Source organism: Rhizophagus irregularis, chromosome 19 (assembly GCF_026210795.1).
Source record: "Rhizophagus irregularis chromosome 19, complete sequence".
Taxonomy (NCBI): Eukaryota; Fungi; Glomeromycota; class Glomeromycetes; order Glomerales; family Glomeraceae; genus Rhizophagus; species Rhizophagus irregularis.
Genome location: NC_089447.1, coordinates 95,908 through 119,798, shown reverse-complemented (window position 1 = coordinate 119,798; position 23,891 = coordinate 95,908). Strand labels below are relative to the sequence as shown.

General features: G+C 28.1%; 6 protein-coding genes across 6 annotated transcripts; 4 read left to right on the top strand and 2 right to left on the bottom strand.

The window, feature by feature from the left end:
- Window positions 1–365: 365 nt before the first annotated feature.
- On the bottom strand, window positions 366–3,160 carry OCT59_010573 (Elongation factor 2; the record flags this gene model as incomplete). Its single annotated transcript, XM_025323299.2, has 5 exons — window positions 366–401; window positions 478–648; window positions 722–2,512; window positions 2,586–2,830; window positions 2,917–3,160. The coding sequence occupies 5 exons, from the start codon at window positions 3,158–3,160 to the stop codon at window positions 366–368; spliced, it is 2,487 nt and encodes an 828-aa protein (XP_025173576.2).
- Window positions 3,161–9,883: 6,723 nt separating this feature from the next.
- Window positions 9,884–12,008, top strand: OCT59_010572 (uncharacterized protein; the record flags this gene model as incomplete). The annotated part of the gene is made up of 10 exons (XM_025332323.2): window positions 9,884–9,986; window positions 10,056–10,108; window positions 10,188–10,424; window positions 10,495–10,654; window positions 10,751–10,877; window positions 10,966–11,000; window positions 11,085–11,153; window positions 11,248–11,512; window positions 11,601–11,693; window positions 11,771–12,008. The coding sequence occupies 10 exons, from the start codon at window positions 9,884–9,886 to the stop codon at window positions 12,006–12,008; spliced, it is 1,380 nt and encodes a 459-aa protein (XP_025173575.1).
- Window positions 12,009–12,718: 710 nt separating this feature from the next.
- On the top strand, window positions 12,719–15,160 carry OCT59_010571 (uncharacterized protein; the record flags this gene model as incomplete). The annotated part of the gene is made up of 10 exons (XM_066136010.1): window positions 12,719–12,833; window positions 12,910–12,962; window positions 13,025–13,261; window positions 13,339–13,498; window positions 13,578–13,704; window positions 13,795–13,829; window positions 13,911–13,979; window positions 14,072–14,339; window positions 14,464–14,556; window positions 14,632–15,160. The coding sequence occupies 10 exons, from the start codon at window positions 12,719–12,721 to the stop codon at window positions 14,879–14,881; spliced, it is 1,407 nt and encodes a 468-aa protein (XP_066000687.1). The 3' UTR covers window positions 14,882–15,160.
- Window positions 15,161–15,468: 308 nt separating this feature from the next.
- OCT59_010570 (uncharacterized protein) lies at window positions 15,469–19,329 on the top strand (the record flags this gene model as incomplete). The annotated part of the gene is made up of 3 exons (XM_066136009.1): window positions 15,469–15,471; window positions 17,140–17,287; window positions 19,298–19,329. 3 exons carry the CDS (start codon window positions 15,469–15,471, stop codon window positions 19,327–19,329), a joined length of 183 nt encoding a protein of 60 aa, XP_066000686.1.
- Window positions 19,330–20,683: 1,354 nt separating this feature from the next.
- OCT59_010569 (uncharacterized protein) lies at window positions 20,684–22,801 on the top strand. Its single transcript, XM_025311235.2, has 6 exons — window positions 20,684–20,872; window positions 20,996–21,109; window positions 21,201–21,396; window positions 21,498–21,558; window positions 21,634–21,834; window positions 21,906–22,801. Exons 2-6 carry the CDS (start codon window positions 21,002–21,004, stop codon window positions 22,570–22,572), a joined length of 1,233 nt encoding a protein of 410 aa, XP_025173572.1. The 5' UTR covers window positions 20,684–20,872; window positions 20,996–21,001; the 3' UTR covers window positions 22,573–22,801.
- OCT59_010568 (60S ribosomal protein eL42) lies at window positions 22,654–23,849 on the bottom strand. Its single transcript, XM_025319550.2, has 6 exons — window positions 23,735–23,849; window positions 23,361–23,472; window positions 23,168–23,236; window positions 23,034–23,083; window positions 22,902–22,961; window positions 22,654–22,826 (listed from the first exon to the last, which is right to left on the bottom strand). Exons 1-6 carry the CDS (start codon window positions 23,735–23,737, stop codon window positions 22,800–22,802), a joined length of 321 nt encoding a protein of 106 aa, XP_025173571.1. The 5' UTR covers window positions 23,738–23,849; the 3' UTR covers window positions 22,654–22,799.
- Window positions 23,850–23,891: the final 42 nt, after the last annotated feature.

Here is a 23,891-nt window from a genome sequence, read left to right as displayed (position 1 = left end):
TTCTAACTGTATGCTGTTGAGAATAAGATGAATGAACACTGAGGGTATATTATAAATAAAATACTGTATAATTCTTCTTAATGTTGCTCACATGAGTCACAATGTCACATCATATTTAAAAAAGTCCAAATTTATTATAACTTAGCTTTTAAATTTAAATTACTTTTTTTTTTGTTACACAATTTCATTGATTATTATTAACTAAATACTGTTGCATGTATTAAAGAAAAAAACTTTGTATCATGAAAGTTTCTACTTCTATCAAATCTAAAATTCAAGGATTGATTCATCAATTTTTCTTTCTAATTAGTATGAGAGTATATATATATATATTAAATTTATTAAGACAATTTCTTTTCGTAGGTTCAGAGTTTATCAAGGTAATTATCCAAACTAGGTATCTATAATTCATTTAAAATGGGTTAAGTTACAATATACGAGAAAATCACACTCGAATATAAATGATATTTTACATACTTCTTCTGAGAGACCTTTTCTTTTCCTTATTCCTTTCACTATATTTGCTACTGTACCGGGTTCTAATGGAGTTCCATTCATAAGTTGCCAATGAGAGAACATACATTGAGGAAAGGCTTGACCTCCCGTATTTGAACGAAGATCGGCAGTGAAACCAAAGGATTCGTTTACCTGGAAATTAATAAATTAGTTTATATATAAAATAATAATATAAGATTATTAAACCCACTGGACTATAACTTACAGGCAAATAAGCTTTAACGGTGTACAATGGAGTACCAGGACGTTGTTCTTCTGCAAAAACGTGACCACGACGTCTATTTAAGACACCATATATGCCACCCATGGCAACTTCAGGACATTGTATTTCTACGAGAAAAATAGGCTCCATGAGACCGGGAGTAGCTGTTAAAGATGCAGCACGTATAACGCGACGACATGTAGGAATTATTTGTCCACCACCACGATGAATAGCATCAGCGTGTAATACCACATCAAGAATGTTAAAGCGACAAGATCGCATATTTTCTTCAGAGCATACACCTTCTTTTGTAGCCCATTGGAAAGCGGAAATACAAGAATCCTTGATTTCATTAAGGTATTGAACTCCCTTGGTTACATCAACCAACAAGTTTGGTCCAACATTATCAGGACCAAAACACCAAATCTTACGAGCATCGGTAACGTCCCAGCCGTAATTATCAGCAAGGGCACGTGCACGTAACTTGACGTCATCCCGGGATGAAATTTTTTCGTTTTCAATGTCGTTGGAAAGTTCTTCTTGTAAAGGAAAAGCTTTCATATATATACGGTTATGCTTGTTCGGCGATTTTGATAAAGCAATTATTGATGATTCAGTTTGAACAGTTTCTCTATAAGATACAACAGGTTCACTAATTTTGATTGGAACTTGAGCATAATCATCTTGTAAATCTTTTATGCAAATTTCTAAATGTAATTCTCCCGCACCAGCTACAATATGTTCACCAGATTCTGAAGTGCTAACTTTAACACAAGGATCTGATTTAGACAAACATTTTAATCCTTCAACTAATTTGGATAAATCATTTGGATTTTTTACTTCAACAGCTACTTGGACTACAGGTGATACGGAGAATTTCATGATTCTCAAATTATGAGCAGTTTCCGAAGTAGTAATAGTACCAGACTTAAGTAGATATTGGTCAATACCAACGAGACAAGCAATGTTACCAGCAGGACATTCTTCAATAGATTCAACAAAACGTGCCATCATAAGAATTGTGCGTTGAATAGGTTTGATAAACAAATCGTCCTTTTTACCAGGTTGATAGTTAGGACCTTGAATACGAACTTTAAGACCAGATCTAACAGTACCCGAAAATACACGTCCAAAAGCGTAGAAACGGCCTCTATCAGTTGATGGTACCATTTTAGACACATAAAACATTAGAGGCGCCTTAGGATCGCAGTTACGTATACCGATAGCACACTCATCATCAGCAGGACCTTCGTACAACATTTCAGCACGATATTTTTGAGCAGATACAGGTGATGGTAGATGAATTATTATCATTTCCAGTAAAGCATCGGAAGCAGGCAAGAATTTATTCATTACGAGTTTAAGTAGTTCTTTTCCTTCTAGATCTTTTTCATCACTTTTTAAAGTAATTTCCAACTTTTCGAGAATTTTTTCAAGTTCTTCTTTCTTAGAATTTATGACAGCATCAAATAATTTATAGATAGGATCCAAGACAAACTTACAAAAGGCACGTTCAGTCACACCACCCTTATCAGCAGTCGGTTGTTTGGACCATTTCTTGGTTATAGGATTGAAATAGTTTTCACCCCAAAGCTTTTGCATCAACTTTATTTTGTCAACACCAAATTTTTTAGAATATCGTTGAGCAAATTGATGAAGAGTAAAACCCCACCCTTGAAGACCTGATCCAAAAGCAACAGTACCATTCTCGGGGTAAACTTGTATTTCACCGAGAGCTTTGTCAAAATAAGTCGAAATAACGACATTTACTGATTCAATTGTACGTTGAAAAGACTAGAATATAATAACTTTTATATTTAATATTTTACTATCAAAAGAAATTAACTTTTTATCCTTTTATACATACTTTGTACAAATCTTCTTTTGTAAGTTGTAATTCCAATAAGGCTCGATCAACTTTGTTAATAATTACTACAGGCTTTATTCGTTCAGTAAGAGCTTGTCGTAAGACGGTTTCTGTCTGCACGCATACGCCCTCAACACAATCAACGACAACTAAGGCACCATCAGTAACTCGAAGAGCAGCTGTTACTTCAGATGAAAAGTCTACATGTCCAGGAGAATCAATCAAATTAATTAAGAATCCTTCGCCTAATTAATAATAAAAGCGAAAATATGCAAATCGATTATTAAGCGGTTATTGTAAATAAAATATTTTGTTAAGAATTGATGTATACCATCAGTCTTTCCATTCACATCTACTAAATCCTTCTTTGGAAATTCAAAATACATTGAAATTGCTGTAGATTTGATTGTAATGCAACGTTCTTGTTCATCAGGACGTTCATCTGTGTATCGATTACCAGTTTTCTGCTGAGCCATAATACCGGCCTTGGATACCAAAGAATCAGTAAGCGTGGACTTTCCATGATCAACATGTGCGATAACAGAAATATTACGCACGTTTGTGGTTCGATCCATCTAAATTATTTAAGAGTTTTGACCGATTAAAATTTCTACTTAATTAATAAATAACTTTCATGTTAAATTTATTAATACGTACAAGATCACGAATCTGGTCGACTGTGAATTTAACCTATTGCAAATTTTACAAATCAGTAACGCTTAAATAGTTATAGCTTTTAACAGGATATTTTTTCAAAAGTAAAAATTTATCATACCATTTTCTTATTTTTTTTTTTTAATAAAGAGAAATCAATCAAATCAAATAAAAAGAGTTTTCAAGAGCAAAAAAACAATTTGCAATGTTATTAAATATATGAGTAATAGTTGAATTATTTGTATTAGTACGCCGATAACTTCACTATGAGTAATGATTACTGGTTGCATATTAACTGATTGTAACAGCCGATCCATTTAAAATGTTAATGAAGTTTTAATTTTTATTAATAAAATAAATAAAATTTTATTAACAGTTAATATTGACAAAATTTATAATACATAAATTTTAGTTTTTGTATGAAAATTTACATTGATAAATAGTAAATTAAAAACAAGTAGTCATAATTATGCATTGGGAGGGTACAAATTTGAGTTAAAAAAATTTAATAATTAGCCGATACTGTACCATGATAGAAATTCTATCAGCAGCTCGGCTCTGCTCAACATACCTGGCTCGTGAGCTGGCTTCAGCTCGTGCGGAACGATTTACCCAGAGTACCTTACAAAAATATCACGAAAAATCACGTGACGGTATTTTTTGTCACATTCACATAGTTAATTTCTTAATTTCTTAATGCCGGCCGTTTCGTGACAAATTTGTAGGGTACGCTGGGGTAGTCGTGCGGTCGTGCGGAGCAATACATTATTCTTGACCCTTGATTATGTATGGTAAAAATTTATTTTCTTGAAAACATTGACGCGTTGTTATTTTTCTTAATAATATATTACTTATTTTTTTATCATTAATGATTAATGACAAATAATTTATTATTTAATATTTATTTTAATATTTAGTTTTATGTTGTAGTTTAGTATTTATTGCCTAATTAATGTACTTCTCTTAAATGTAATCTATTTATTGGCTAACTTTTGTAATTAAAATAAAATTATTTTGATCTTATCAATATTTTAGAAATAAAAAAGTATTAAAAGAACGCTGTTTTTGTTAAATATAAATATGATAAAAAATAAAATATTTCTTTCTTGTTTACCACATATTTTGACCAGGTCCAGAAATACGGCCTCTGTGACATCATTTTGATCGTCGCTCATGTGATTCGACTTTGACAATTTTCAGATAGTTTGTTACTTACAGTAATAAATAAAGTTACTAATAAAATCTTTTAGATAAAATGATTAATATTATTTTTTATTCATGTTTAATATGTTAAATATATTATTTTACTCATTTATTTTTCTTTTTTTAGGTTCAAAATAGTGAATTTAAAAGTGCAGAAAAAGTTTAAACAAAATCGTAATTTAAGTAATACCTTAAATTGGTGCTATCAATATAGTATAAAATTTTCGATATAAACATTATTCTTGTATGAAATTATTGAGAATTACGCGCGCTAAACAGGATTTTATGTTTTAATAAATACTTATATACAATGCATCCGAGGAGATTAGCTCACTTAGGGAAGAAAATGCTAGACTTGGGCTAAGATTGCCGAACTTAAAGCTGAGGTAGTGAAACTAAGGGATGACATTGAGGAGATTAAGCAACAAACCCAGGACATTTCTCCCGATGTACCTAGTTCTGTTGTAAATCAGCTCAATGAAGCAAGCCCTTCAATTTGCGAAGAGGATAAAAAGGCTGATGAATTCTTAGACTCGGTGCATAAGAAAAGGATTGGTGATGAGATCAGGCAGAGGGACCTTCATTAATTGGTGAAAAACTACGTGGCCCATTTTCATCCAATCATTCGGCCCTGTGACCGATATAGCTCCCATCAAATTTTTTTTAATTCAATTTTCATTTATAATTATGGATAAAACATAATATATGATTCTAACAAATTTAATTTAATAAAATTGTAATTTATAATATTTTTTTAAAGTTGATTTAAAATGTTTTATTGTACGTTTTCTTGACTCGATCTTGTATATATTTATTTATTGTGTGATGTACTGAACAAATTCTTTCTATAAATTCATTTTGTCATTCAGGGTTTAACGCAAATAAAACTATTTTACGCCTGATCTTCACTCGTATTAAATCTTTAATTATAAAGTTTTCTAATTATGTAATAAAAAATATTAGTATACAATTTATAACTATATTTTTTAAAACGTATTTTAAAAAATACTACCCTCAATTGTTATACACACCATTATCATAGTTATTATAATCTTGTCGCTTAATTCATCTTGTGCTAATATTTCATTAATTTTGGCCGAATAACTACTTGTAAGATTTTGGAAGATAATTACCAGGAACTGATATTCTCGTTTTCTCATCTTTTTCCCGCCAATATTTAGTATCCCATTTCAAAAAATCCGTTTTAATTCATTGGCAGTTGGCCTTTTTTTCAGGATCATTATACCAATATCTTTTCAAATATCAATAAATTAAATTTTTTAAACTACCAAAAGGAAATTTAAACACTACAGCCATATAATTTAATGTTTCTGGATCTTGTGTTATTTCAAATAATGGGACATGAATGGAACCTTTTGATATTGTTTTATGATGACATTGTAAATGTAATTTCCACTGTATTATATAAGATAAATATTAATGAGTTTATAAAAAAAAAAAATACCATTGCATATTTTTTATTAAATTTAATTTCTTACCTCATTTAAAAAATCCTCACTAATATTTGATGAATCATTTATTTTTTTAAGTACTACACGAAAACCATATCTTTCATTATTTTAAAATATTTTCTTAGTTTGAGAATGACCATCTGCATTAGATTTCTTCAGTCAGAATTACATACAGTATCAAATAGCTAACCTTTACAATATGAATTAATTAATAAAATTGAATTCTTTTACTGACTTAAATATGGTTTCCGTTTCCTAGTTTTATTATCGCAGAAATCAAGTGTTACTGCAGTTATTAACTTATTTCTAATATTATCGCTGTTCCAACTATTGAAATCGATCTTTCTTCTAAATTTTTATTATCCGTACACTAGGAAAAAACGGAAGAGAAAGAAGATAAGAATTTTGTTCTTTTCGACCTACCATTATGAAGATAAAGGCGAAGAAATTTTACGAAACAGTAAAGTTATTTCAGTATTGTGTGAGCAATTTTTTTAAAATAAGAAGAAAAAAAAAAAATTTAATACAAAATTATTCAATAAGTAATGGATTTTGGATGTATGTGAAGGGGCGTCTTTTCTTATTTCAGAATCACTATCACATGACTTGCTGGTTTTGAGATAGTTGAATAAGCTGTAAAGAATTGTCGCCCTTGGAATCATGATGAATTTCTTGGGATTGACTCCATTAACCATAGATAGATATCAAGTTACTATTTCAATAAGATTATAATTCAATTCTCAAATTTGATTCTTTTTGTTAAATATTTATCTTCCAATTTATTAGGAAGCATATGAAATCAATATAATATAAAGCTTATGTAATATGTAATTACTGACTTAGCCAAGTCTTTAAAACTTGTTGTCACCTGATCACCACGTTGAGGTGCAGCAACATTGAAGGGGAAAAACGAAAGGGAAAGGGGAAAACGAAGGGGAAAACGAAAGGGAAAGGGGAAAACGAAGGGGAAAACGAAAGGGAAAGAGAAAAGCGAGGAGGTCAGAGGAAGGGGAAAGAGTAAGGAAATACACATACATACATATCACCTATACACAAACTTACACACAAACCTACACACAATAACCCACATACCTAAAGGAAGACGTAAAGAAAAGGGGCCTAAGAATAAAGAGAAGCCCTAGACGGAGAGAAAACAGACCTAAAAAAGAAGAAAACTTACTTATATATTACACCAGGAAATGGGAAACCGTTATTAAGTCCGAAGTGCTGTTCAAGGGTTTATTGTACATCGTCACGTGCTGGAAAAAAGAAAATGCAGAGGTAGGAAGGAGGAAGGAATATTACATGGGTTAACTATCAAATCATCTAGTGCATAATCCTTCGCTACGCTCCGGACAATAAATGTTCTTTCTCCTATAGAGATGTTGATCTGATCCTCCCTGTGATGGATAAATTTTTTGATGTAGTACTTAGTACTTACAACAAAAATTTGTTATAATAACAATACCAAATGAATTTTAAAATATGGAACGCCCTGAGACTACGCTAAGAATTAAGATCATTTTTGAACAAGCAGGGAATGGCAAGAGATAAATAATTTTTTTTTATCGTTGATAACAACAATATATTATTTATTTTTTTTATTTTAAAATAAGAGGAAACTCTAATGCAAAAAAATGATTATTGTGTATAATATATAGAAGTAGGTAAAATTAAAGCAAACAGCAAGGAATGTCACACAATTGGCAATATTGTTTTTGAGATTTATCATTACTATTATTATCGCCATTGATACATATGAAGATTGTTTACTTATTATAATGAACCAGATAAGAATTATAAAGAAATTCTTAAAAAATTCGATTTTCTATGCAATTGAATAATAGATAATACAAATAATAAAAATGATGAAAGTAATCAAGATAATGATTACTATGATCTTAATAATTATGATAACGATTATGATTGTTATGGTAACAATCCTGTTATTACTAGTATTATATATTATAATATTTGTAAGCTCTTTTGCTTTAATGTAGCATATAATCGCTTACATCAAATAAGATTGATTACAATAAAAAAATGATAATTCGGTCATTAAATGCAAAAAATTTTTTTAATAAATAAATATGAATATGAAAATTCAATTACCGAATAAAATTTTTTTAAATAAATGTCGTTTAATAATTCCTGCATATAAATAACCTTATAACACAAAATAATTGTAGAAATGCCAGCTCAAGTCGGCTCAGTCAGTTCAAGTCGCTCTGAACCGAGCCGAGCTGAGAACCATGCGCCGACTTCAAAACCTCGAGCCGTTTCTTTGTAGAGTTTCCCCATCCGAGTGTGTGGTAAATCATTATTGGAAGTTGTCAAAATAAATTGAGTGAATAATGTAACAAACCCGAGTTTATCTGGTATCCTGTGATTGACGAACACTATGTATCGCAAGAAAATTATGAGCTCAACTTACTTTGTTATCGAATAAAAAAAGGCCTATATTTCCCATTCACGTGACATTTTGATGATTCGAAATGCTATTGGAAATTTTAGTTTTTTCATGCGCAGAAGTTAATACAGCTCACTCAGTAAATTACTACTAAATCAAGTTATAAACTCGTTTGTGATAAATAAAGCAATTTGTGATAAGTGATTATACTGATGCAAAAATTACCTACTTTGACTTTCTTGGTCAGCATATTACTGCGTTACATATTTTTGCGGTACTTTTTGCAAGTGATTCAGTTAACACATTTGACGAAATTGTACAATTGAAAAAACTACGATTCAATAAAAAAAAAAAGTATATAAAGAATGAAAAATAAGAGGCCCGGGATGTTTTTCAATGTTAGTATTACTTCAAGAAATAGTCCTTGTAGATCTTAGTAGGAGAAACAGATGTAGAAATATTTCCTGAAAGTTGGTTATTTATTGATCCGGTAATCTTATAATAAATATTACGTTAACATTATAGCCCGTTGAATGCAAGATTTTCATTTGGAGATATAACCGTATCAACAACTGAACATCTCAATTTATGTATTTTTTGCAAAGATTACTTGTCCAGAATATTCTAGTATATACTGTATATATACCGGTGAATCTTTTGCAGGACATTATATAGTGACCATACACATTTTATAGTACCTTATTTACAATCTATATAGTATATAAGTATATTAACTTGACGCGTAAATCTTATCCAGAATTCTTAAAACTTAATACATGTAAGTTTAAAAGTTTAAAAACTTAAAAACTCTCAATTGACGTCATATAAATATTGCAGCTAACTTACAAATTGACCAATGTTATAAAACATAACATACAGAGAGACATTTATTCTAGTTATATTAAATCCGGATTAAACGCTTATTATGTCAGAAATAAATCTGATGTTTCAAACGATTACATGCTTTAATTGGCTAAACCTGAAATGATGGCAGCACATAAAATTTTTTCCAATTTTTCATCTTTAGTTTATTAATCAGGGCAATTTGTAAGCAAATTAATCTTATTTTTTCCCTTTTCGCGCAATTTATATCATAAAATAAACAATATATTTATTTTGTTTACTCCAAGAATTTTCTATTTTCGTATGACAGAATCTTCTTTACAGGGGATTTCCTGATGTGATTATATTTCGGTGATACTGTTTATATTTGTATCTGGTAAACGAATAAAATTCTCATTTATTTTATGCTAGCGTATCTGTGTTATTGACTAACTTTATCCTTTCTTTTAGGCAAGTGGAATAATTAATTTTAATAATTTCGATAACAATCAAAAACGGATTATTTCAATAAGCTTGCACACATATTGTTCAATTTATATAGTAAATCCCATAGTATGACCGGAAATCGGAAAATCGGAACATGTCCGGAGTTTTAAATAAACTTACAATGTTTGTGACAAAAATGGTAATACATATTGTATTAACCACATCAAAGGTGTATAAATTACAACCTGTTTGCGTTAGTCAAAGAAAAAACTTGTATGCGTTAGATAAAGATGATTAAATTATCCGCCAAATTTTCCTATTCATTAATCATTTTCGTTACCTTAATAATATGTCTCATACTAACCACTGAAATCGTTGGCGCAGCAGTTATAGGTATGATTATAGACTTACTTAGCACGTTAATTTCAAATTTTGGTGAATAAAACCCTTTTTGTCTACTAGACCCTACCTATAATATTGTATCAAGCAATTTATGCGATCCAAACGTGAAGCAGGTAGTAAAGAAGCGAAAAAAGAATTCTTTTTTTTTCAAACATATATATTGCATATTAACTATTCTCCACGTCTCGCTAGTATTCCGGCTATATAAAAGTCGATCAATTTACAAACTTATTTTTTTGGTTTTTTGAATCAAGAAATAACCCTCAAACTTCTCCATTGACATTATGGCTAAATGGAGGTCCGGGATGTTCTTCAATGATAGGATTATTTCAAGAAATGGGTCCTTGTAGATCTTTAGTAGGAGGGTCAGATGTAGAAATATTTCCTGAAAGTTGGAATCAAGTTTCTAATATGTTATTTATTGACCAGGTAAAAAAATATTTTTTCTTCTCATATATTTGTATTAATTATTTACACTAGCTCATTCTTTTTATTACAGCCTGTTGATACAGGATTTTCATTTGGAGATAGAACCGTAGGAACAACGGAACAATCTTCTAAGAATTTGTACATATTTTTACAAAAATTCTTTGAAAAATTTCCGGAATATTCTAAAATGAATTTTCATATTTTCGGTGAATCTTATGCAGGACACTACAGTAAGATATTTGATTATTTCAACATTTTTTTATCACAATCTCTATTCGTACTTTTATAATAACATCATTTTTTTATTGCGTCACATATATTATTAGTACCTTCAATTGCAAAATTGATTGACGAAAATAATATTTTAATTAATTCTAATAATTTAAAAGCGATCCCAATTAATCTTCAATCTGTTGGAATTGGAAATGGTTGGGTCGATTCTAAAATTTTATAGTAAATATTTTTTTTGTTTTTAGATATTTAATCATTTATGTTTATTACATGCATATCTGATATCATTTAATATTTGCTTGACGTGTAGTAAATCTTATCCAGATTTTTTAGAATTTAATTCATGTAAGTTTAGAAACCTTTATCAATATTTTTTAGAAATTATTACACAACTTAATTTACGTTGCCGTGTAATGATTTTTTTACTAGACGGTCCCTTATTAAATTCAAGTGATCTAGCGGAAATGAGATCATTATTACCTGAATGCGAACAATTACGTAAGTCTTTAAATCCTTTCGAGAATTCCTGCTAACAATTCTGCAACCCTAATAACTTCTCATTTTATTTTTCGCCTTTATTTTTCCTCGCCAGTCGACAAATGTTATACAACAGGAATTGTGAAAGATTGCATATCAGCGGAAAATTTTTGCATCTTGGCGTCTGATCTTTACTTTATAAAAACTGGATTAAATCCTTATGATATCAGAACTTCTATAACGACAAAAAATACTTACCCGCCAAGTGATTATATGCTGTATTTGGCTAACCCTGAAGTAATGAAAGCAATCGGTGCGCAAAAAAATTATGTTAATTGCTCGATGGATACTTTTGACCTTTTTTACACTAATGGTGATAAGTAAGTAAACATTTTATATATAATTTTTTTTTTTTTGAAAAGAAATATATTCATAATTATCTATTTTATCTTTCAATAATTTTATCAGGTCATATAGTTATAAAGCAGATGTTGAATATCTTCTTAACAGAGGCTTTCCTGTATTATTATATTACGGCGATGCTGATTATATTTGTAACTGGTAAATACAATCAGCATTATCCATTTCTTTCCTATTTAAACGTTTTTTATTAAATAAATATGTTTTTTTTCTTTTAGGTTCAGTGGAATAGAATTAGCAAAGGCATTAATATGGTCCCACCAATCAGATTTTAATAATACTCCAATAAAAAAATGGATAGTTGGCGATAAATCCGCAGGAGAAATTATTTCTTTTAATAAATTAACATTTATTAGAATTTATAATGCAGGTCATGAAATGCCTTTTTATCAGCCTGTAAATTCCTTAGAAATGTTTACCAAATGGATCTATAATGAAGCTTTAACAGCCATATAATTAAATTATTCATAATATTCTTAATTATTTGATTTTCGTCATTATCCTTTAATTAAATTCATTAATCGTGTGATATTAGCGCACCTCTGTAATAAATTTGGTAATATTTTCAATAATCTGTTACAATCTAAGCAAGCCGAAATAGTTTTTATATATCCGGTAGACCCGGCAATAAAGGAAAATATGGGGAAAATTAGGGATCATTGTCATGCGCCGCTGCGTAGCACAATCATTCAACCTCCCTATTGAATACTCTGTGCCTATGATATACAGAAAAAAATTATAAAAAAAACCATGTAAATAAAAAAAAAACCCTCCATATATGGTAAAAGCTGCCTTTTTTTTATTTGTTTGTTTCGGCTATTCGGAGTACGGAAGTATGTGTACATCAGGAAATCAGGGGCCTAACCTTTTTTCATTGACATAAAAATATTATGGTTCTGTTTCTATAAACAAAAATTAAATTAAGAGCTAAAATAAAAAGTCTGATTTTAAAGATTTATTATTAGATAATTGCATTTTTGTTGTTTTTGTTGCTTGTCACATTACATATATTTATTTATACTTGCAATCGAAAAGAGAATTCCCGAATTAAAAATTATATAAAGAATGAATATCCTACCCATAAAAAATTGTACCTTATTCTTATGACGTTAAGGTACTCCATCTCATATATTTGCGATTAAGAATTTTTTTTTTTAAAAAAAAGGATGAATCTTATAACTAAACCATCCGGTCAATTATCTTGCTCATTCATCATTTTCGTTACCTTAATAACATGGCATATGTTAACGATTGGAACCGTTGATGCGGGAGTAGTAAAAGGTTTGGTTTCGCAAGTGAATCGCCACGTAAATTATATGGATTTAACTATATGCATGATTAACATTTTTTACAATAGACCCTATTTATAATATCGTATCAAGCAAATTATGCGATCCAAACGTTAAACAGGTAAAGAAGAGGGAAAATTTTCCATATATCAAAAGTTAACTTAAAATTCTTTGCCCTTGTAGTATTCCGGCTATATAAAAGTCGATCAATTTACAAACTTATTTTTTTGGTTTTTTGAATCAAGAAATAAACCTCAAACTTCTCCATTAACGTTGTGGTTAAATGGAGGTCCGGGATGTTCTTCAATGATAGGATTATTTCAAGAAATGGGTCCTTGTAGATCTTTAGTAGGAGGGTCAGATGTAGAAATATTTCCTGAAAGTTGGAACCAAGTTTCTAATTTGTTATTTATTGATCAGGTAGATATTAAATACAGTATCTGGTTTAAATAGAATATTACCGTAAACATTATGTTAATTCATTCTTTTTAAATCAGCCTGTTGGTACAGGATTTTCATTTGGAGATATAAACATATCAACAACAGAACAATCCACTCTAAATTTATACGCTTTTCTACAAAAATTCTTTGAAAAATTTCCAAAATATTCTAAAATGGATTTCCATATTTTTGGTGAATCTTTTGCAGGACATTACAGTAAGTTTTAATTCATTTCAAAATTTCTTCACCACAATCTATATTTATACTTTGTAGTAATCGTATCACACATTATTAGTACCTTCTATTGCGAAATTGATAGACGAAAATAATATTTTAATTAAGTCTAATAATTTGAAAGCAATACCAATTAATCTTAAATCTGTTGGAATTGGAAATGGTTGGATTGATCCTAAAATAATATAGTGAATATTCTTTAAAATTTATTCTTATATTTTACGTACACACAAATATATATATTAACTAAACAATACTAAACAATACTTTCCACGTAGTAAATCATATCCAGATTTTTTAGAATTTAACACATGTAGGTTGGGTATAAATTTATTACAATTAATTACGTAATTTACTTATATTGATATGCTTTATCTAACATTTATTTTACTAGATGGCCCTATACTAAATTCAAGTGAACTTGTAGCGATGCGATCAGATTTGGTTGAATGTGAACAATCAGGTGAGCTTCATAAATTTCATTTAATGATTTTATAACTAATTATTCTAACAATTTCCTAAAAAATGTAAACTACAAATGTTTTTCTTCATCAGTCGACAATTGTTATAAAACGGGAAATTTAACTGATTGCATATTAGCAGAACAACTTTGTGAATTTGGTGATTTTAATTCTCATTTTGTTAATACCGGATTAAATGCATATGATATTAGGACTCTCAATACTACAAAAGATACTTTTCCGCCAAATGATTATAAATTATATTTGGCTAGACCTGAAATAAGAACAGCTATTGGAGTATTTAAAAATTACACTGATTGTATAGATGATATTTACATTCGTTTTATCCTTCAAGGAGATTTGTAAGTAAATTAACGGGTGGAACCGCCACTTTTCTTTCTTTTTAAAAAAATGTATACAATAATATATTTTCTTGTAATTAAATATAGAATACTTCATGCTTTATTTTTTGATAATTTTTATTAGGGTGCAAAGCAATAAGTATGATGTCGAATATCTTCTCTACAGGGGATTTCCTGTATTATTATATTATGGAGATGCAGATTATATATGTAATTGGCAAGTAAATAAAATATCCATTATTTTATGTCTAAAGTATCAGTTTTTATTAACTAACTTTACCCTTTCTTTTAGGTTCAGTGGAACAGAATTAGCAAAGTCATTGATATGGTCCCACCAATCAGATTTCAATAATGCTCCAATGAAAAAATGGATAGTTGGTAATAAACCTGCTGGAGAAATTAAATCTTTTGATAAATTAACATTTATAAGAATATACGAAGCAGGTCATGAGGTTCCTGCTTATCAACCCGTAAGTTCTTTAGAAATGTTTACTAAATGGATTAATAATGAAGAATTGACAACTTTAGGAATTAAAAGCTAAAAGAAAGAGAAGAATGATCAAGAGGAGAATATAACAAAAGAATTAAATTAATCTCAATTTATAGTTGTAATGTGTTAATAACGTGATAACAAATTGCATTTCTTTTTCAGTCAGAATAAGCAATAGATTAATACCAGATTGACTGCTTAAATTAAATAGAAAAATTTAATGAATTTAATTTTGGCCAAATTTTATATTAATTTCTTAATTTACAATGGGTGTTCATACAAGTATCACGTGACTTTAAACAATAAATTTGTAAAAAAAAGTTCTTTTTTTTAAAAAAAGTATACAATAAGTGTATTTTTGTCTGTTCGGCAAGTTTACTTCAACGTCAAATAAAAGATAGGACCATCTTATTAGTCATAAAGGAAGAAAAGGAACCAGGATTCTTAAAACTAACGATTATATTAACTGTTTTTCTTCAATAACCATCTTAAGCTTTAGACTTTAAGGCTTACTTGTGCTACAGTTATTATTTTTTTTCTAAATTTATTTTATATTTTTGAATTTTTGTACTTTAGTAATTGTTATCGATTCAAGAATTTATCAGAGGGATTATTTTGACACGAGCGGACTTTCATGCAATGGTACAAATTGTCATCAAAGATTAATTTGGGCAGATAAAAAAAAAATGAAATTTGATAAGTTTAATTTTTAATTGGATACATATACAGTATATGTTGCATCATTTTCACGATGAAATCTGCTCTATCTTCATTGTGTATTTGTGTATTACCATTTTCTTAGCTGTAAAGCTAAGATATCTTTGTTAGTTGTTATATAGCAATTGAAAAGAACGAACCACGATTATGAAAAAGAACAAACTAGGATAGTAAAGTTGATTATAAAATTGAAACATTTTTACCACAGTCACGCTAATAGCTTTTTCGGCCAATCAAACTTACCGTAATATGTATAAATTAGAAATGTAATTTGTTTGATCTGCAGTTTGGCATTTTGTACGCTTTCTTTCTTTTAACATCACACTATATAAACAATTTCTCATCATCCATAATATCAGAGTCTTCATCATCCATAATGTTAGAGTCAGACGATGATATAAAGGAATTTGAAGAAGACTTTTCTGACTCAAAAATTCTGATGATCATTCTTTCATATTAAATCAGACAGATAATATATTAACAAGTTAGCGATACTTAATATACTGTACTCTACATATATAAAAAAATTATATTAATAAATTTTTAAAATATATACAGGTCAATGCGAAAAATGTGGTGAAAAATATATAGATGAAGATCATGCGAAATACGAATGGTGTAAACCATGTCAATTAAATTATTGGAGAGATAATTTTATAAACTGGACTAGCGGAAATGAAAAAATTGATAATTATATTCAAGAAATACAGTTAAACATTAATAAATATTATGATCCAATATTAGAATGGATACCTTATAATCAATTTTATGATATTAAAGAAATAAACGAAATTGATTCTGCTACAGAATATTCGGCAATATGGGAGAATGGTCCATTATATTACGATGATAGTGAAAAGGAATGGTCAAGATATTCAGATGAAAATGTTATTTTAAGGTGTATAAATAACTCTTATAATTCACAAAATATTATGGATGAATTTTTAGATAAAGTATGAATTATGAATTTCTTTACAATTTTTAATTTAAATACTTTGTAATATAATTTTGTTTATTTTTTAGGTCGAAAAATATTTAAAGCATAAATATATGCTCATTATAGGTATTGATTATAAGATATATGGAATATCTCAAAATCCAGATACGATGGATTATATCATAGTTTTTAATAATTTATATGAACATAATTGCAAAAATTGTGGCGAAATATATACGGATATAGATTATGAATGGTGTAAATCGTGCCAAATGGATCGTTTTAAAGATAATTTCATAAACTGGAGTAGTGAAAATGAAGAAATTGATAATTTTATTCAAGAAAGGCAGCTAAATATTAATAATTTTTATGACAAAATATTTGAATGGATACCGTACAATCAATTCAATGAAATTAAAGAGATAAGTAAAAAGGGATTTAATAAAATATATTCAGCAATGTGGGAGGATGGACCACTATATTATGATGATAATAATAAGGAATTTATGAGAAATTCAAATGAAAATGTTGCCTTAAAATGTTTATATAATTCACAAAACAAAATTTGTGAATTTTTAAGTGAGGTACGAAATTTTTCTAATTTTATAAAACAATTTTTTTTATTGACAATAAATCATCTTTTCATTCTTTAATAGGTTAAAAAATATTTATCAAATAATAATGATAAAGATACTCTCCATATATATGGAATATCTCAAAATCCAGATACTAAAGATTATATTATGGTTCTTCAAAATGGGTATTGCAAACAATGTGGTGATCCAGATATGTCTAATAAACAGTGTAAATTATGTTCCTTAAATTATTTAAAAAACAATTTTACTTTTACAAATTGGACCAGTGAAAATAAAAAAATTGATAAATTAATTCAAGAGATGCAATTAAAAATTAATCACCATGATGATATAGTAGTTGAATGGATACCATATGAACAATTTAATGATTTTAAAGAAATGAATAAAAACAATTTTGCTACAGAATATTTAGCAATATGGAAAGATGGTCCAGTATATTATGATTATAATGAAAACAAATGGATGAGAAAATCAGACAAAAGGGTGGCTTTAAAATGTTTACATAACTCACATAATAATACTGATGAATTTTTTAATGAGGTATGAATTTAAAATAATACATATTAACGGTATATATTCTAATAATTAATTATTTTTTTATTTTTTAAAGGTTAAACAATATTCATTTAAATATAGTAGTTTTGAGAGTAATAATATTATTAAAATATATGGGATATCTCAATATCCATATACAAAAGATTATATTATTGTTTGTCAAGACAATTATTGCGAAAAATGCGGTGAAAAAGATATTAATGCAGTGGATAGAATACAATATCAAATAAATGTAACCCATAAATGGTGTAGAATGTGTCAATTGGATTATTTAAAAAAAAATTTTATAAATTGGACTAGTGAAAACGAAAAAATCAATAATATCATTCAAGAAGTTCAATCAGTTATTAATTGTAGAGATAATATAGTATTTGAATGGGTACCATATAATCAGTTTAGTGATGTTAAAAAAATAGGACAAGGTGGTTTTTCTATAATATATTCGGCAATATGGAAGGACGGTCCATTAATATATAATAAAAATTGTTATGTTGAAGAAAGGAGATATGAAAGAATACCAAATAAAAAAGTTGCTTTAAAATGTTTATTCAATTCACAAAATATCACTCTTGAATTTTTAAATGAGGTATAAATATTTTTTTTTCTTTTTTTTTTATTACAAACAATAACTTTCTAAATATAATTAAAAGTAAGTTTTTATTTTATGTATGTAGATTAAAGCATATTCAATGAATAGATACGATAATATTCTTAGTGTATATGGAATATCTCAAAATCCTGATACAAAAGAATATGTTATGATCAGTGAATATGCGGAAGGTGGAAATTTTAGTGATTGGATGAGAAAGAATCATGAAGATTTTGAGTGGAAAAATAAAATAGATACATTATCTGATATAATTGATGGTCTTCTGGTTATTCATCAAATTCAGATGGTTCATCGTGATCTTCATACTGGAAATATATTATTTATGTACGATAATAATGATGAGAGTCATGGGACCAATATATTTATTTCAGATATGGGATTTAGTGGAAGAATTGATGATAAAGATAAAAACAACGTTTATGGAGTTATGCCTTATGTAGCACCCGAAGTGTTAAGTGGTAAACCTTATACGCAAGCAGCGGATATATATAGTTTTGGTATGATCATGTATTTTATAATGACAGGAAGACAACCTTTTGCGAATCATGCTCACAATGAGGTTTTAGCATTTAATATAATCAATGGATTGAGACCTGAAATACACGAGTTTGAAGAACCAAAATGTTATATTGATTTAATGAAAAAGTGCTGGGATTCTAATCCAGAAAATAGACCAAATTTAACTGAAATTGCCGATTTAGCAGATTCATTTGAAGAATCATTTACCGCTTCAAAAAAAACGTGTCATTATGAATATGAAAAACAATTTAGAATAGCAGAAAAACGTAGGTTATATCTTTATTATGATAAACAACATCCTCAAGCTATTTATACATCACGATTACTTAATCCTTATACGAAAGATATTCAAAAGTATGATAATAACCTTAATGAATTTAGTGATGATATTGCAGTTGAAACTTTGTTATTGCAAGATGTGGAGAATCCAAAGTATAAAAGTAATGAATTTAGCGACAGTATTGCGGTGGAAGATTTTTTATTACAACATGTGACACAATTATGATAATTATTACTTGCGTATTTATTATTTAGCATTATTGATTCTTCATAATACTGTATATTAATCTTCTATTAATGAATTATTAAAATGTGATATACTAATAAAATCAAATCACTTATATATTTCATATATTTCACTAAAATTTCGATTGCCCTAAATTCAAAGCCAGCCAGCCTTAGATTGGTGGAATTTACATCACGTATAGACTTCTCATTAGTGAAATTGTCTTAATTGTCTTCTTAAATTCTGATCAATCATACTGTAAATTTATAAAAGATCCATTTATTACACGTGACTTATAAAACGTGATCGCGTTCAGTCTGTTTATAGGTCAAACATAAAAGCTCAGTTTATTCGTAACGACCAATGTAAATGTCAATGAATAGAATATTCTGAGTAACAAACACCAAAATACAAAGAATAAAAACTTTTAACCGAATTTATTTCCAATACGAGTGAAATAATTTCTACGATTAATAAAATATCCAACAAGAGAAACAAAGAAACAAAACAAGTTCATTGGTGAGCTCAATTAGCGTTAAGTCGAATTAATTGGTCAATTAAATAATTAATTATTTAAGTAATATTAATTATATTAATAGTGTTAAATATAGAATGAATAACATATAACATTTTACATAAAGTGAAATATCATGTGAAATGGGCCAATAATTTACTGTGTTATTGTGATTATATCTTTTATACAAGTAGATGAATTTACCGTTAGTTTCCATTGAATATCTATCGGCCTTTAAGGTTCAGAATAATAAATCAGCTCTAAAGTCGAAAAAAATATGCATTCCTTTTTAACAAAGAACCCTTTTTTCTTTCTTTAAATTATTAAAAACTTTGTGTTTAAATTTGGCTAAATTGAATAAATACTCAAAAAAATTTTTCTATCTTAGAAACGATGCAGGAAAAGAAAGGTGTCTTGCATACGCCATTGCCATTTAATTAAGATATACTTGATAAAATGGCGTAAATAATATAAAGGTGATATTCTTAAAATTTATTTTTTTTTAAAAAAAAAAAAAAGGCGTCAAATATAAAATATAAAGTTTTTAAAAATGTTTGAAATTATGCAACTCTGCTGCAAATTCACGAGGTTTTTGTGTAATAAGCACAATATGATAATTTTACATTCGATCCTTTTTTGTAAGATTTTATAAATAATTCAAATTTTCAACTATATATATAAATGTATAGCTTTCTTACCATTCAAAAAAAAAAAAAGAATATGGTGAAGCACAACAAATTCGGCCCGAGTTAATGATTTGAAATGAACAATCCTAGAGTCACCCGGGCGAACGCTATGTAAGGTCGGTTGAAATGAATAAATCACGTGTATCTTTTAGAGCCGATCAAAAAAAAACTTCAGTTTAAAAACTCGGCTTGACGAAATAAAACAATTGTTTTCCGTAATCAAACATTGCCACATTAATAGTCATCAATGCGGTGAATAAGCCTCAGGATCTATCTGTTTGCTATGCATAGTCTATTTTTTTTTTAAAAAAAAAATTTTATATTTATATAATTTCTATTTCGTAAAACATACAAAAAATTCATTTTTTTTTTGTTTTTTTTTGTTTTTTACAATATAGTTCAAGGTTGTTGAAACAACATAAATTTTGTAAATTTTGTCATACGTTGATTTCTTTTTTATCGCTGATCAACTGTTAAATGTTCTGAAAATCGACCTTTCTTTTCAATTTTCAATATCTGCACAATAGGAAAAAATGGAAGGGGAAGAAGAAGATAAGAATCTCGTTTATTTCGACCCACCATTATGGAGACAAAGGCGAAGTTTTGTCAACGAAGTTTTACGAGAGAGTAAAGTTACTTCGGTATTATGAACTTTAAATAATTTTTTTTTAAAAGAAAAAGAAAAAGAAAAAAAATTTTGCTAATATAAAATTAATATTTCTTCTTCAATAGGTGGTGGATTTTGGTTGTGGAGAGGGATCACTTTTATCTTTTCTTATTCAACCTTTTGAAGAATCACCTATCACACGGCTTGCTGGTGTTGACATAAATCGTGAAATAGCTGAACAAGCCGTGGAGAATTGTCGTCCTTGGGATCATGATGTTGAATTTTTGAGATTAACTCCATTAACTGTAGATATATATCAAGGTACATACATATATATATATATACTATTTTAATAAAATTATAATTTCAATTCTTGAAAATTTGACTCTTTTTTGTTGGATATTCATCTTCCAATTTATTAGGAAGCATCGATATAGCGGATAAAAGATTTCTTGGATTTGATGCGCTTGTTTGTATGGAAGTGTATGTATATCTTAATTTGTTTTTTTGCTCGATTCTATTATATAAATATTCTTTTCTCCTACTTTTTAAAACAAGAGTAGAGCATGTTGATCCCCCCGTGCTGGATAAATTTTTTGATATAGTACTTGGTACTTACAAACCAAAGATTGTTATAGTAACAACACCGAATGTAGAATTTAATGTTTATTTTCCGCAATTAAAATATGGAACACCTGAGGCTACGCTAAGAATTGAAGACCATCGCTTTGAATGGACAAGAAAGGAATTTCAAGAATGGTAAGTGATAAATAAAATTTTAAAATATTAATAATAGTAATTAACTTATTTTTATTTATTTTAAAATTAAGGGGAAATTCTGGTGCAAAAAAATATAATTATTCTGTAGAATATACTGGAGTAGGTAAACTTAAATATGGTGATCCAGCAGTAGGGAATGTCACACAAATCGCGATATTCCGAGATTTAAATCCATCATCAAAACCATTATTATCGTCATTTGATACATATGAGCATATTGAGAAGATTGATTTTCCTTATTATAATGAACCGGATAAGAGTTATGAAGAAATTCTTGAAACAATTCATTATTATTTACAATTTTTATGCAATAGAATAATAGATACTACAAATATTAAAAATGATCAACAGCATGAACCAAATCGTATTAAAATTGAAGAAATTTGGGATATCCATAGAATTAGACAACTTTGTAAGACCAAAGATAAATTACGTGACGTATTAAGGTCAAGTTCTGATTTTACATTGTTAAATGACGAAGAAATAATCGTACATAGAGAATATCATTTAGATTCTTATGATCATCAAGAAGAAGATTATGATGATTATGATGATGATTACGAGTATCATGGTGGTGATGAGATTCTTTCTAGTCCAAATTATAATAATGATGATCAAAATTGGGTTACAACTACTACAAATACTGCCATCACAACAAATGGGTGGCCAGATTATATCGGTGATTATGACAGTGGTTGGGGGGATGAGGGAAAGTGATACCAATAGTGATATAAAATATCAATGTAAAAACAAGTAATAATATAATATTGTTTAAATTAAATTTCACTTTCTATAAAATTATTGTGCCAAATTTTTTTTTTTGCTCTAATGTAGCAAATTTTATTAATCAATAACTTTGCTTACATCATTAAAAAAATGTGTACTATCTTTTTTTTTTTTAATAATTATCGAAATAAAATAGGAAATGTTGTTTTATAAGTAACTTAAAATACAAGAGCAGCACCCTTGGTCTATATGATGAAATAAAGTAGCGTTAGTAATTATTTATTTTTGAATTTGTTGGCTAATTTAATAACCGAGCATACCTTTTTGTCACCACCAAGTTCGAAATGCTTGCATCGTTTGAGTGCAATTTGATGTTTAAACTATTAATTAAGTTAAAGGATAAATAAAATATGTTTGATATAAATTAATATTGATTATCATTATGATCATACCTTACAACTCTGACATTCTAAACGAAGTACAATCTTTTTTGTAGTTTTGGCTATAATTTTTTTTTTTAAAAAAAATTAATAATAAATTTAAAATAAATCATGAAATCAAGGTAAAAAAAAGCGTTAAATTTTACCTTTCTTGTGAAATACGGGTTTAGTTTGACCACCATATCCGGATTGTTTACGATCATAACGTCTTTTACCTGTTTCCAACATTTTTAAAAAATGTGCGTGTATATGTATGTACAGTATGTATCAATAAATTACATTAAATTTGCCTAAAAGAATGTGTTTAATTTAAAAATAATTATATAAAATTTGAAATACCTTGAGCATACAAAGAATCTTTACCCTTCTTGTACTGGGAGACTTTATGTGGTCTGTGCCTTTTGCAATTTCTACCTTTACAATAGGTATTTCTGGTTTTCGGAACGTTTACCTATCAAAAAAAAAATTTATGAAAAATAAAAATAAAAAATAAAACTAATTAAATTGACGGATATTTTCTTAAAGAGAATGGACTATAAGAGAAGATAATTCGATGATGAATCTTTTGAATTAATTATTGATCAAATATCAAATTGACCAAATTTCTACATTATTTAACATTAACCAGCTCAATCATAATAAAATTAATTTATCCGAAGCCTTATAATAAAAAAATAACATAATCATTTTCATATAAAAAATAAATGACAAACCATTATGTATAATAACCACTTTTAAAACGATCAAACCAGATTTGAAGGAGGAAAGAAAAATCTATTATCTCGAAATTTTTATGAAAAAAAAATTAACCAATCAAAGAAAACACATCATGTGAACCAAGATTTTACAAATATGATCACTTATGATTTC